The sequence below is a fragment of the Salvia splendens genome, chromosome 13 (assembly GCF_004379255.2).
Source record: "Salvia splendens isolate huo1 chromosome 13, SspV2, whole genome shotgun sequence".
Taxonomy (NCBI): Eukaryota; Viridiplantae; Streptophyta; class Magnoliopsida; order Lamiales; family Lamiaceae; genus Salvia; species Salvia splendens.
In genome coordinates, this window is record NC_056044.1 from 29,941,433 (window position 1) to 29,956,436 (window position 15,004).

Consider the following 15,004-nt stretch of genomic DNA (forward strand, 5'->3'; position numbering starts at 1 on the left):
CGGGCGAAGTTTCTGGACTCAACAGTGCACAACGACATTGCTTTGGTGACGCATAACTCTTATGCGTCGTTACCGGGTGACGCATAACTCTTATGCGTCGTTCATTGGTGACGCATAAGTCTTATGCGTCGTTCATTGGTGACGCATAATGCTTATGCGTCACCGTGTGAATTTCGTTACGCCCTGTTAAGTCCAGTCCAGAAACATTTCGTTTCACATTTTCCGAGTTGTATGTGGATTTTTGCAAACATTTTTGCCTGGTTGTATGTGGATTTATGAACATTTTTGCCGGGTTGAAACATGTTACAAAATTTTTAGTCCAGACATAATAAAACACATCATAACTGTAGACAACATCTCACAAATGTTGATACATACATAACATCTCAAATACACAACGCAAATGCAAATGGCTACCATGACTTTACTGAACGGCACCGGCTGAGCAATTTCTTCGGTCATGCCCCTCTATCCCGCAATTTCTGCAACGGCGGGGAGCTCTCGGTTCATCTTCCTCCTGGACATCCATTTGATTAAGTATCCTCCTTCTTCTAACTCGGCCACGCGTTCTAGGAATCAACTGCTGAGGGGTGATGCACAATTTCCATGAAGGTGCAACCCAATACTCTTCATGTCTTGGTGCATCAAATGAAACTTCACTATAGTACTGTGATCTCCATGTACCTAGGTAGTACTTCTCATCTATGAGGTCAATCATAACATGACCTCTGTCTCTAGCAACCGCACAAGCATGCGAACAAGGGATTCTCCACATCTGCCACTTACCACAACTGCAACTCGATTCCAAATACCTGACTATTTGAACATTGTTGCCCTTTGACACTCCTTGTACGATTCTTCCTCGAGTTCGGACATGGTACTTCCCTATATCTCGGTCAATGACAGTGATGTAATGTTTTCGCCCCTTTGAGTCATTCTTAGCAAGTCTGTCCCTCGCCCATGGGGTTAATTCACCTTCGGTGTGTTCTATTGTTGTCTTCTTCTCCACCCACCATTTTACCGTCCTCCAAAATGTCAAATCAACCAATACTCTAATCGGCAACTCTCTCACACCCCTCAAGACGTTATTGTAGCACTCCGACATGTTTGTGGTGGCCACCCCCCACCTAAGTCCACCATCGTAGCACAGTGACCAACATTCTTTTGTAATCCTATTCAGCATTCGAACCGCACCACTGTTGACATCATATAGTGCTCGACGTCTTCTGGCAAATTTACGTTCCTGAGAACTGACCCCCAACTTCCATATAATGGCCTTCACATTGGGGCCCTTATGCTTCTTCAACACATTTGCCCTCACATGAAGCAAACAAAATTTGTGGTGTATCTGCGGGGCCCTAGTCATGATTTCAGACTCCATTGCATTCAAGAGTCCTTTATGCCTATCTGATATAATGCACACCTCCCTCTCGTATTTCACTACATGAGTTCTGACATGATCCAAAAACCACGACCAACTGTCATTGGTTTCTTCATCCACCACAGCATATGCAATAGGCAAGCATGTCTTGTTAGCATCAAAACCACAAGCAACAAGCAACTTACCTTTAAATCTTCCTCGGAGGTGAGTCCCGTCCACTGTTAACACCGGTGCGGCCTTCTGGAACGCATGTATTGCAGGCCCAAATGCCCAGAAAACATAGTTGAACACCATTGTACGCCTCTGACTCAACAGATCGTTATGCTTCCACTCAACAATTGTGCCCATATTCTGTGACTGGAGTTCAAACATGTAGCTCGGCAACTGCCTAAACGATTCCTCCCATCCACCGTATACAAACTCTATAGCCTTTCTCTTTGCATACCACGCCTTCTTATAACTGATTAACACACCAAATCTGTCTTGAATATCAGCTATTATTGAGAAGACCTTGAAATCGGCACATTGTCGCACATGATGTCGAATCAACAGAGCTATCATTGGGGATGAAAAGTTAGCATGATCTCTATTAGCACGATGGCCTATACAGGTATGTCGATTCTTCCACTTCCTAACTTCCCACATATCGTCATGCGACCTTTGTGTAACTGAAACCTCCCACTTACATTCCCTCGCCTTTTCAGCGTCGGTGGTGCTGATGATGCCTGCCCCTGTTACTGTCGTTCCTGCTGGAAATTTGCATACAGCATGCCACCTTCTTAATTTGCTCTCGACAACCTTAAACTGTTTTTCATTCCACAAACTCCACATAGTTATAGCAGTCTTCACGTGTAGCTTGGAATCAAATTTTGTTCCCAACACAATCCGATGCGGCTCATTCTCATTTCAATACAAAAGGCTGTGTTCATTGCCACCACCATCATCCGATACTCCAGACGGACGACTTGGTAATTCACGAAAGAATCTAAACCCACTAGGATTGTATTCCGGAAGTGGTTGTTCACCTTGCATAACAGGTTTACATGGTACTATCTCATCATCAGAACTAGCACCGACATCATCAGCACCATCACCATCACTGAGATCGGGGTCTGGCTCTGTCTCGGATAGTGGCCTTGGCTCATCAAGATCATCTGCATCATCTACCTCATCATTCAATCCAACACCAACATCAGCAACATCTACAACATCTACAACATCTCTCTGCTCATTCATTTGGTCCACCCTCGCAGATGATCCAATACCACAGTCAAAACTCATTTGTTCAAACCTCGCAGATGCTCCAATACCATAATCAACAACTGGTGGGATTTCTGCACTCCTCACCGGTGAATACTCAACAAATAATTCAATACACCCACTTGAATTTTGAGCATTGTTGAACATAAACATTACACTATCATCATTGCGAATCACAGAACATGTATAACTCATACCGGAACCATAGACTATACATTGTCTCCATAATAATTCAATTGTGTGTTGGTTCATATCTATTCCCATCGCATCACAGATCATTGCTACCAACTCATAATAGGAAACACCTGAATTTAATATGATGGAGCTCCTCGCACGAGGTGGGTCATAACCAATACCCATATGTGGTAGTTGAACTACTCTACCACCCCAATACAAACTCACAAATACTTGCATGATTTCTGCATCAAAAACATATAAAACAACGACAATTATGGACATTTTCCTACAAGCCCTAATTTGTATAAATTGGGTAAAACTAACAAATGAAAGCATAATAAACATGAATAATGATGAATGTAGTTAAATTGATGAACAAATTACCGGATCTTATGGAGAAATCGCCGGAAATCGCCTGAAAACGCCGGAAATCGCCGAGAGAGGAAATGAAAGTGTGTGAAGGTGCGTTCTGTGTTCTGCGTCTGCTTGGAGGGAGTTAAAAGCCGCCTTAACGACGCATAAGGGTTGTGCGTCGATCTTGAACGACGCACAATGGTTATGCGTCGTTAAGCGACGCATAATACTTGTGTGTCATTAATTAACGACGCATAAGGGTTGTGCGTTTCATTAAGAACGACGCACAACCATTATGCGTCACTCCCTCAATTAGAATGATTCTATTCTCCTTCATTAAATTGGAATTCCATTAGTTTCTTAGCACAAAAGAAGAAAGAGCTCGTTTTTGAAAGCGCGGGGGGTTTGTGTGTCCGACGACCGAGACTTCCAGGATCCTCTGAGTTCATAGACCTTGTGATCTAGCGGATTCTCTGGACCTGAGGGCTCGACCCAGCATAAAAGTACACACGAATCTTCGGTTAAATATGCTGCTTCAAATGGCGCCCAATATGCTCTATGTTCAACTCCCACAGGTAAATGACACATCTTGCCAAACACCAGCATGTAGGGCGACATCCCAATAGGAGTTTTATACGCAGTCCTGTAAGCCCACAATGCATCGCCGAGCCTCTTGCTCCAGTCCTTTCTTGATGGGTTCACCATCTTCTCCAATATTGCCTTGATCTCCCTATTCGAGATCTCTGCCTGCCCATTAGACTGAGGATGGTAAGGGGTAGAAAGCCTGTGATGGACTTCATATTTCTTTAAATTAATTAACAAAACAGGTAGAAGGGCAAGAGGATAAAATGCTGACGCGGCGGTGCATAGGGCGTCCCACTGCTGATGCACTTGTTAGCTTTTAACCTCATTTTTTATTTTTATATTTGAACTTTCTTTCTATTATTTTTAAATTTTAAATTAAAGTAAGTACTAATTATATATATGGTTCCAAACAAGCAAAAAAATTATACATAAATCATAAATATATTACCACAATATTATATACTCCACTTTTCATGTACTATATATGTATTCATATATTTTAATTAAATGTATAAATACACTCATTTTTTTTAAATAAACTAATTTTTTATTGTACAAAATTTGGTCATGGAAGTTTGTTGGAATCGATTATAATCAACAGGTCCAACACTCCAACCTCACCGTCCTGATTCACTGTTAAAATGTCGGCGATATTTATTCTTTTTTCACATTTCTTTTTATTTCTTCGTTCCTGTTCTTTTCAAAGACATAATAATGTAGATAGAAGCATACCAGAGGTGGGGATATTTATTAGTACTATGTTTATGTAAACACCCTCTTTTAAAATTATCCTCTATATAAAGAATTTCAATGGATTACAATTCTTCATAAAGAGTTGAATGTAATAAAGTAGATGTAGTATAACGTAGTTTTCAACATTTTTTATCATTTGAATTTATTTTCCATCAGTTTCTAACTTCTATTTCTAATTATAGAATTTTCAATACGTAAATTATATATTTTGTGAAATGTAAAAATATAATCACGTGAGACGTACTTTATGAGGTCTTTAATTTTTTTTGAAATTTCGAAGTAATTCTCGGTAGAATTTTCGTTTAATATGCGGTGCCTTTTGATCATATTGTGAAGTAGTGTGGAAATTAGGTAGAACTTACTTGTGAGCCAACCTTATAACAAGGGGTCCTTTGGTTGTGTGTACATTTGTAAACAATTATGGCCCCACAAATTTTGGAATAAATACCTATTTTGAAAAAAAATAATAGGAAGAGGTGCCATATGTTAAGGAAGAAGTTCCTCAACATGTAGATTTCGCGTCGAACGTCGCGGGAGCTTTTGCCCGTCGATCAATCCGGTGTCGAAACTAGAAGATGAGTGAGAGAAAGTATTTTATTTCTTGATTGATTGTCAATTATAAAATATTCCCACATATTTATAATGTGGGATCCTCAAATAAATAAATCTAATCTAATCTTAACTAACTAAGCAAAATATATTGTAAAGATATTAATTACTAAAATATGGAACATATGTCTCGTATCAACTCCCCCGCGGTTAAAATCCACCTTGTCCTCAAGGTGGTAATCACGACACAATGAAGAGCATCGCGAACATAAGCTTTGGCGAGACCTCCCCTCCTGGATCAAACGTGCACGGTCGGTGCCGATAATGGAACAAATTTTGCTTGCTAGACTGGCACCATGATTCAATTATGCTGGTGAACATAATATTTATATGGGATCTTGAGCTCTTAATATTTGTTGCTCCAATAATTCTATTAGATAGGCTTTTAACGTGAATACATATATCCGCATAGCCGACAACATTCTCCTCAAGCAAAGTCTCTATATCATATTTTATCTCCAATTCACTATGTGTTGGAACAATAATTCCATCACCAATCTTGTCATCATATGCCTCAACGAGCACTTGAGGCATCATATTTTCGTTCACAAGGATCTCTTTATAGGGCTCGTCGTCTAGAACATCAAGAGTAACACCATCATTGCGAGTAGCATTGTTAGAAACATCGTTAATGTCTTCGGGAATATCCTCACTCAATACCATCGTGGGAGTATTATCAATGTTCTCCGCTGCTATATTTTCATCATCAATGTTCTCGTTGTAATCGTTTACGCAGCAAGTTGGGCAGGAGAGGGCGATCGAACCAAGAGGATGGTTATATTGTTGAGATATCGCGACTGCCCTGAATCAATAAACTCTCAGGACTGTTGAGGCAGGTGCGTTGAACCGGATTGTGGCTAGGCTATGACAGGCAGCAACGTCGTGCAGGGGCTTAGCGATCGGTACGTTGGCTGCATGTGCAGCACTTCCGGTGGATGGTAATCCGGCTGCCATTGTTGATAACCGGCGTGGAAGGTCTGCGGGCATCAGTAGCTGGGTGGGTCCAGCTTGTTGGACGTCGCGTTTGCACCGGCTCCGTGTGGGGCTGATGCTGTTACCACCGCCAATCGTGTATCTCCGGTCGTTGTGGTTGCTGCCATTGCAAAGCATCAGGTGGATCAGGTTCGGGTTGCAACGGAGGGATGGTTGCTGCTACCCTGGGCTCATGCTCAACCAATCAGGTCTCGAGTCGGGCGAGCCAAGCGTGGATATACTCCAACGTTGCTACTGTAGAATTCAGTTGCAAGCCTTCGGATGCTTGCGATATCTCCGGCCATGAACGAAGATTGACTCCAGCCATGAGTTCAAGAATGAAAGCACCACTTGTTAAGGAAGAAGTTCCTTAACGGTCAAAATTCGCGTCGAACGTCGTGGGAGCTTTGCCCGTCGATCAATCCTTCATCTAAATTTAGGGTTTTGTGCTTTGTACGCGAGAGAAAACAAAAAAAAGGAAGAAAACTTGCGCGAAAAATATATTTATTTCTTGATTGAATAAAAAGAATAACAGTAGTCCTATTTATAATAAGGATATTAACTTAATAAGCAAGACAAAAGATGTGAAAAAGATATGCACTCCCTAAATATCTAACTAAATAATGCAATTAAATAATAATGTAAGATATGGAAAATATATGAAATAATAAATGTATCACCATATTAGTAATAAACTACAGAATATAAAAAATTAAAAAGACAAATGTTCACTAAAACCATGGCTAAAAACATAATTCTATTTATTCAAGGAGTATGTTATTTTGTATTTCTAAATATACCCCTATGCTTTAAGCGTTTTTTTATTGCAGGTGACCCAATTAAAATTGAGTTACAAAAGATTAAAGATGTATTGGACGATTGTGGCATTAACTTAAAGACGATTTTCTGTCTACCCTAAATTTGGTTATTTTTTAAAATTTTCCAATACAAGTAATCCATCCCCTATTTTGTGTCATTTTTAAAAAAATTTCAATGCAAGTAATTGTTTCTCTAATTTTGTGATATTATATGATGAGTTTGTTGCAGTGGTTGATATTGCTTTATAAATGTGTTAAATGAGATTCGAATTCGGCTTTTTTTAGCACGTAATTTAAGAAAAAAATATGTTAATTGAGTTAAGTAAAGAAGAATAAAGTAAAAATTGTAAAAGGTAGATAGATGAAAAGAGAATAAAGTAAGAAAAAATAAAGTAAGTGATTGACAAAATGTGTTGAATTTTACTAAAAGAAAAAATGACATCACTATTATAAACGTATCAAAATAGCAAAATGACTTCACTATTATGAAAGGCATGAAACGAATGAGGTATTTTAACAAATAATGCCTCCAGGCTAGCATGTTAGCTTTTGAATAATACCTACTTGTTTAAAAAGTACTCTAACAATTAAAATTAAACCAAAAATCCTGTAACAAAACAACCAGAGTAGTTGGCTGTCTAAAACATCATTAAACGATCCATGATATAGATTTAATCATAATCTGTTATGACTTAGATGCCTGCAATAATAAGTCAACTAAATCGATAATACTACTAAAAAAAGAAGAGAAAAGATAAACGTACGTTTATCACTACCCAAATAAGAAACCATAGTATATTATGTTGACATGTAAGATGCCGTACCTAATCCTAAATACTATATTAAACATGTATCGAGTCGTATAATTAATGATAATTAGGTAAAACTTTAAAATGGATCTCATTTCTAAACATTGACAGCTGTCTTAACTAGAATGTGTATGTCTGTGGGATTATACACACATAATGACATAAATATATAGTGTGTCTGATATATCGTCTTGTTAGGTTAAGATTTTTGGGCCTAATTAAGAACTAAGATGCAATTTCAGCCATACATTTACAATTTTCGCATGATGTTAACTACGGAGACATTATGTCAACTAGGAGGTATAATTGTCATTTTCACGCGATGTCAACTACAGAGACATTATGTTAACTACGATGTCAACAGATTGTATATAGTATCAACAACTCAAAAACATTTATTGTAATTAAAAAATAACAACTATTTTATCTTAATTTTTGTATTTGACACAAGTTCTGACATCATGATCATACAACACATGTCAATAGTCTGCATATCAAATGTCAACAACTTATAGCAAAATGTCAATAGCTTGTTAACAACTTGTATAAAGTATCAACAACTCAAAACAATTCTTGTACATATAGTTTGTGCATATATTGCTAATTAGTTAGGTCGGTCCAAGTAATGAAAGTATTGTACCAAAAATTTCAGATAATGCAATACTTGGTGGAGAGTAACAAAATAAAGAAACTAGCAACGAATTCAATGGGAGAAACAGCACTCCATGTGTTACACTTACATGAGAGCTTTCGAGACACAAGTACATATTTAGAGATGGAAAAAATCTTGGATAGTTTATTTTCCTTTCCCAGGCCGACGGACATAACAATGGTGGTGGCAGGATGACACGTCATCACACAGCGCGGGTAAAGCAGTGATGGCAACCACTCATCCCAAAATATATACACACTTCATCGGTGCTACCTCCACGGCTTTCATTTCATCCATCATCACAATCTTCCTCATCAGCACCGGAGCGGCACAGGGAAACTTCTTCTTTCTAGCGATGGCCACCTATTCAATGTGGGTGGCGATTACGTGTATTGGTGTGAGCTATGGAGCTTCCTTAATCATGATCAATCCTATGGAAACAAAATCAGTTGGCCAAATAGTTGCCGTAGTAGCCTCTGTGTTCGTAATCGTCTCTGTATTATTGTTTCATTCGTGTTATACGTAGGCTGCTTTCATCGTATATAAGAACACATCAAAATGGGTGACAAGTTCCTACAACATCTGCTTGAAGATATACTCAATGCTTACAATTTGTTCCATAGTCTCATCTTCTCTTATGATTAGTAATCTTTTTCATCCTGTATACTTGTTGGATTATGTATGCTTCATTCATAAATGTCACTTCCTCTGTCCACACTTAATTGACATAATTTCTTTTCTATCTGTCTATGATTAATTGATGCCTTCATTTTTTACTACTTTGGATAACGGACTCTATATTTCATTAATTCATTGAAAGTAGTGTCGTGAGCATTCGTTTCATCACTTCTCACAGTCTTGCTCGTTGGCATCGGAGGGACATCTAAGAACTTTTATCTATTGATGATCGCCTTGTATTGTATGCTATGGGGGTGTAGCTGGTATCCATTGCAATGAGTTAGGTGACATCGACAATTGCGATCACTCTCTAGTACCAAACAAAATCACTTGGCTTTATTGTTCTCGGGTTGATTGCTATGTCCTATGTGATCGCTATAGTCATGTTGTTCGTAATCTGTAGCAATACTTTACTTCAACCTGAAGAGAAAAATACGGGGTAGGAAGATCTTACAATCGACCCGAACGCATCCTCTATCGAATTTTACAACTCTTGTAGACCAATGGATCTTCGAGACCTAATCCTTGAGTCGGGTTCAGTGTTATGATGTGTCGTCTTGCCAAACCCAGTCCGGGGCCAACGGATGCTTGTAAACTATTGTTGATGCTTATTTTTAGAATATACTAAATGTTTCCATATTTGCAATGGTCTATGACTTTTTGTATAGATCAATCAAGCCTTCAACAGGCTGGATGTTTGAGGATGTTCTACAATTTGAGTTTAGTTATAAGGAGTTGACTAATTATTCTATTCCCATCATCCCTCATTTCAAGATTAGTGCTAAGTATGATATCAAACCTGTGTTTACTTATTTGTCTTGCTGTATTAATCATACACAGCAACTAGAATTTAACACTAAAGATAATTAAGCTTCTTAATTATAAGCACACTCAATTTAATTAAGGTCTATTTTATATATAACAGCTAACCAAACAACCTAACCTCATTTGTACTTAAATATTATAAAAGACCAATAGTGATGGATTAGTTGAGTTCTATACAAAGCGACACCTTTTGGTGGAAAATCAAAGAAAAAGAAGATATATGAGTCACATTTTTCATTATCTTTAATATAACTATCGTATATTACATCTTAAACATTACTAGTATTTATTGTACATTATGGGCCCATTCGATTTCTTGCTCATAATTAGAGGTCATGGTTAATCTTATAATTTATTCGATTGCCGTTTCATTTAAAACACGGCATGTGATAATAATATGTCTCAATTCATCTCCAAAGTGCTAAAATTACAGTCTCTCAGGATTATGCATCACACCATTACATGTAAGCTTCATCAATTAACTACATCAATTGCACTACATTCTTTAGTTATCTTTTCTTCCAAATCAATTTTCTAGAAATTAAAATAGACGTAAATAACATATAGTAGTATCCAGCACGTCATCTCAAAAATAAATATTTATTATCAAGACAAACAAATGAAATATTTATTGTATTTGCAAGCAACAACCATGCAGTTTGTCATTAATAACAATCAAAACTGATCATTGACCTCATTGCAATTGAGAATGGAGAGCTTCGGATTGGAGGAGAGCGCACTGGTGCGGAGGTGCGCCAGCTCTCTGGTGGCGTCAGACGTGGCGCGCGCCACCTCATACGAGAGGCTCTCACAGTCCATGCGACTCGTGGACGAGGGCGAAGTCGAGGCCGGGAACCACCGTTGCAAGAGAAACAGGTCAGGGTGGAGATCTCTTCTCAAACTCTTTTCTCACAAGAAGAAACAAGAAACCGTGGAGACGAAGCCTCCGAACAAAAGGAAGGTTTGTTGGGTCGCATATCCTCATCGCCGTTGGCCCGTCCAAGGATGGTAGATGTTTTTATTTATACTATTATCATTTTTGTATCCACCATAAATCTCATAATAAATATTTTGAGACTATGTGAAGATTCAATTTGAATTACCTTTCTCTGTTTACACACTCTCAAAGCTTTCAAAATGTAATCGCTCAGAACTTACTCTGATACCATGATAGAAAAGCATTAAAACACTCGAAAAGGTAATCATATATACTAGTATAGTGGAACATCAGTTTGTATGCCTTGGGATGAGTGGTTGCCATCGCTGCTTCTCCCGCGTTGTGTGATGACGTGTCATCCTGCCAAACGCCCCCTGGGGGGCTGACTGTCGCCTGGAACAGTTAGTCCAGGACCAAAATGATCAAATTTTCATATGTTCAGGACCAAAAAATCCAAAAGATAATGTTTATGACCAAAAACGTAAAAAGATCATATGTTCAGGACCAATTTTGGCCTTTACTCTTACTAGAAATATCTAATTAATTAGCAACATATATATATACCTCAAGTTGATTGGATCTAACAGCCAAATGCAAGAGTGTCTCCCCATCATCATCCTTTGCATAAACTAAGTCTCCCAATTTTTCCACCAAAACCTTCAATGTCTCAATTTGGCAATGTTTCACGCACACGGTCTGCCCACGATGCACTCTCTCCCGAGCAGGAAATAGATCCAGTCGAAGCAGCTCCGCCAATACCATAAAATGCCCTTTCACAGCTGCAATATGAACCGGGTTCATCCCTTGATCGTCTCGCCACCAGCACGTCTCCGGGGCCACCAACACCAATCTTTTTGTGATTTCAAGGTCCCCCTCATCTGCTGCAATATGAAGAGGCGACGATGTTTGGGAGTCTGAGCTCCGCGCTAGCCATGGACTGAGCTTCAACACTTGTTCAACAAAGGTTGTGTGTCCATGCATCACTGCTATATGTACAAGATTTCTTGAACATGGAAACGAGACTCCATGAATAAGATATGGATCATCTTTAACTAGTTGTTGAAGTGTTGTTACATCCCCTTTTGATGCCGCTTCATAGAGTTTCTTTTCTACTACTTCACTCACCATTTTTGTTCTACTAATTATTAATGTCTTTCTCTGTTTCTTTCAGTAGTTTCTCCTTTCGATCTATTCACACACACACGGCCAAATGAAATCTTTTGATAATTACGAGAAACTTCTACCTATTTTCCTCACTACTTCGCAACATGTTCCTCGTATTGAAGTTGACTCATATAAAAAAAAGAATTTATCCTAGCTGCAAATGTCATCAATTCAATAAATTAAAGACCTAAAATATTTGACTGAAATTAAAGAAAATTTCACTACATTTCACCATGAATATAGCTATTAATTGGAAAGTAAGTGCTAGAACTAGAAGTGGGAAAATAGCTATGCAAATGTTGTAAGAAATTAACCACAAAAGAAGGTATTTAGATAAACATGTTCAGAGTTGTGTGTGTTGGTTACAAACTCATCTCACGATGAGTATGGGAAGTTGGATGCTATATATAAAGGTTTTCCAACTCCAATTAATTTAAGGCCTTTGAGAGTGAGGCATAAAAAAAATTAGCACCAAAAAATTAGCACCATTCATGTGCAGCAATATGTGGAAATAATTATTGGTTAAACAAGTTATTAGAAAAAAGCTTAATCTGCAATAACATTTCAACAGTTACTTCTAGAATGTGTAGTTTCATCCATCTTCATTAAATTAATCTTCTTCACACATACACATTCATAAATGGATGGGTTAACATAAGATAATTTTATTTATGATGAGAATATTGGTTTAATATAGTACTACTAAAATATTTGTCACACGCGTTATAACTATAAGAGTAGTATTTTCAACATAGCTGCCCCACATCTCTCATTTTTTTTATCTACAATGTCAAATGTATCTTTGAAGTTTGAACTATCTTTGGATCATCGATCTTATAAGGGATCACGACTGACTAATCACGATATTTGAATTCAATAATTGTTGGATCCGTCCCACAAAACTACACAATGAGTCAGTTCAATTTGTACTGAAATTTTAACATTTTCATCAAGGGTTTTCATAATGAATTGATATTAATTTTAAATTAGTAACTCAGAAAAATAAATATTGGTATTTACTAGTATGATTGATAATATCACGCGATTCTTATTTTTCGTAGTTTCTCTTGCTTGTGGAAAATATGATCTCCCTAATTGCATGAAAATATAGCTTCAGTTTTCTTATTAGAGAAAAAGTCAATTCTGGTGCTATCTTAACATAGGATCAAAATACGAATTTGGTCCAAAACATTCACTTTTCGAAAAACAAGACCATAAAAAATGAAAATGTCGACGAAGTTGTTCTTTTTTGACGGAACCGTCAAGGCTAATTGCACAGTGGCATGACCGTTAGTTTTTTAACGGAACCATCAAATAAGGACCACTCCGACAAGAATTTTATTTGATATGGCCATATTTTTCAAAAAACGAATTATTTAGACTAAATTCGCATTTTGGTCATACGTTTAGGAAAAAAATAACCTTTACTCTTATTAATGTCTGAACTGATTTTCATAAATTTGAATATAGGCTATGAGTGAAAATTGACTCATGGCTAACATTTAATACTACAAAACATCAAGAATTAAATGCATGGATTTGTAGACTTATCACTACAAAAAATGGGAATTAATGACGGAAATTAGTGACGGCCACTGAAATTTCAAGAATTAATGACGGATAAATGAATGAAAAACGTCAGTCACTAATCTGAACTTACCAAGGCAGTTGCATTTCATTTCCGTCCTTGTAACATTAGTGACGGACGGATTCGTCACTAATATCTTTTAGACACAAGAATTTTAATGACAAGTACGTATCAGCAGATCCGTCATTAAAATTCTTGTCTCTAAAAAATATTAGTGACGAATTCGTCCATCACTAAAGTTACAATGACGGAAATGAAACGCAGCTGCCAGGTAAGTTCATATTAGTGACAGAATATTATGTCACCAATTAGTGATTGACGTTTTTCATCTATTTATCCGTCATTAATTCTTGAAATTTCAGTGGCCGTCACTAATTCTCGTTTTTTTTTGTAGTGAATGGCATTACATATATGCACATTGCACCTTATCATTTAACCAGTTCTAACAAAATAGATGCAGCAAAAGGATAAGTAGATAACTAAAACATTCAAAATCATGATTGGAGGGGTAAATTAATTGAAAACTGTGCAAAACATACATCTATGTGTGTGTTGATCAGGGACTAACTATTTCCCTCTTCATCTCTGTGCACTTCTGATGGTTGGGCGAATTTTTGATGGTAGTAAATGCAGGTAAAAGAAAATATAGATCACGACACAAGGAATTACGTGGTTCGATTTACTGAGGTAAATCTACATCCACGGGAAGAAAGGAGGGCAAGATTGTATTGCTTGATCTGGTTTACAGCTTACAATACAGACTTGCTATCTGATATTTGATCTCTAGAGAACTTGACCCCTGTCTATCTGATCTAAGTTCTATTTATACATTGAACTAAGATCGTGGCTTGCATCACCACTAATGATGGTTGTGGATGTCGTGGAGGTCATGGAGATCCTGCATGGGTCCACTATCTCTTTGTTTGGTCCACTATCCTGCATGAGATCCTGCATGAGTCCACTCTCTCTCTGTTTGGTCCACTATCCTGCATGAGTTGACTATCTCCCAGTTCGGTCGAATACTGAGACCGAACTGTTGAACTATTGCCGAGCAGCTTTTGCCGATCTGAGAGTAGAGCTTGATTGGTCGGCTTTTACCGAGCTGTAAGCTGGGGCCGAACTCTTTGGTAATGCCGAACTGGTACTCTTCCTTGGGCTTTGGGCTGATGGGCCGTCACTGCTATTGGGCTTGTTTAGTACGTATCCCATCACTGTCCGAGGTGGATGAAGAAGAAGAAGCTCTTGCAAATTTGATGCTCGACGCTTTTCCAATAATATAGTAGTTTGGTAATGAATTTGACAAGCGGCGTGTACTCACTGATCTCAACATTCTTTTCACCTTCAATCTTAATTCTACAATTTAAAAGATTTTTGTGATGGTTTATATATTTTGAGAGAGAGAGAGAGATGTAATTATGAATTCCGGATGTAGAAGGGAAGGG

The 15,004-nt window shown here is 37.8% G+C and overlaps 2 protein-coding genes across 2 annotated transcripts; both read right to left on the bottom strand.

The window, feature by feature from the left end:
- Window positions 1–424: 424 nt before the first annotated feature.
- Window positions 425–1,105, bottom strand: LOC121760854. Its single transcript, XM_042156455.1, has one exon. The coding sequence runs from the start codon at window positions 1,103–1,105 to the stop codon at window positions 425–427; it is 681 nt and encodes a 226-aa protein (XP_042012389.1).
- A 9,443-nt stretch (window positions 1,106–10,548) lies between these two features.
- Window positions 10,549–11,937, bottom strand: LOC121762989 (ankyrin repeat-containing protein BDA1-like). Its single transcript, XM_042159020.1, has 2 exons — window positions 11,375–11,937; window positions 10,549–11,203 (listed from the first exon to the last, which is right to left on the bottom strand). The coding sequence occupies exons 1-2, from the start codon at window positions 11,789–11,791 to the stop codon at window positions 11,021–11,023; spliced, it is 600 nt and encodes a 199-aa protein (XP_042014954.1). The 5' UTR covers window positions 11,792–11,937; the 3' UTR covers window positions 10,549–11,020.
- Between the last annotated feature and the right edge of the window lie 3,067 nt (window positions 11,938–15,004).

Coding starts and splice junctions, on each gene's coding strand:
- LOC121760854 (XM_042156455.1), bottom strand. CDS start 1,105: ATGTCGGAGTGCTACAATAACGTCTTGAGGGGTGTGAGAGAGTTGCCG.
- LOC121762989 (XM_042159020.1), bottom strand. CDS start 11,791: ATGCATGGACACACAACCTTTGTTGAACAAGTGTTGAAGCTCAGTCCA. Junction 11,204..11,374: donor TTAGATCCAATCAACTTGAG/GTATATATATAT, acceptor TAACTGTTCCAG/GCGACAGTCAGCCCCCCAGG.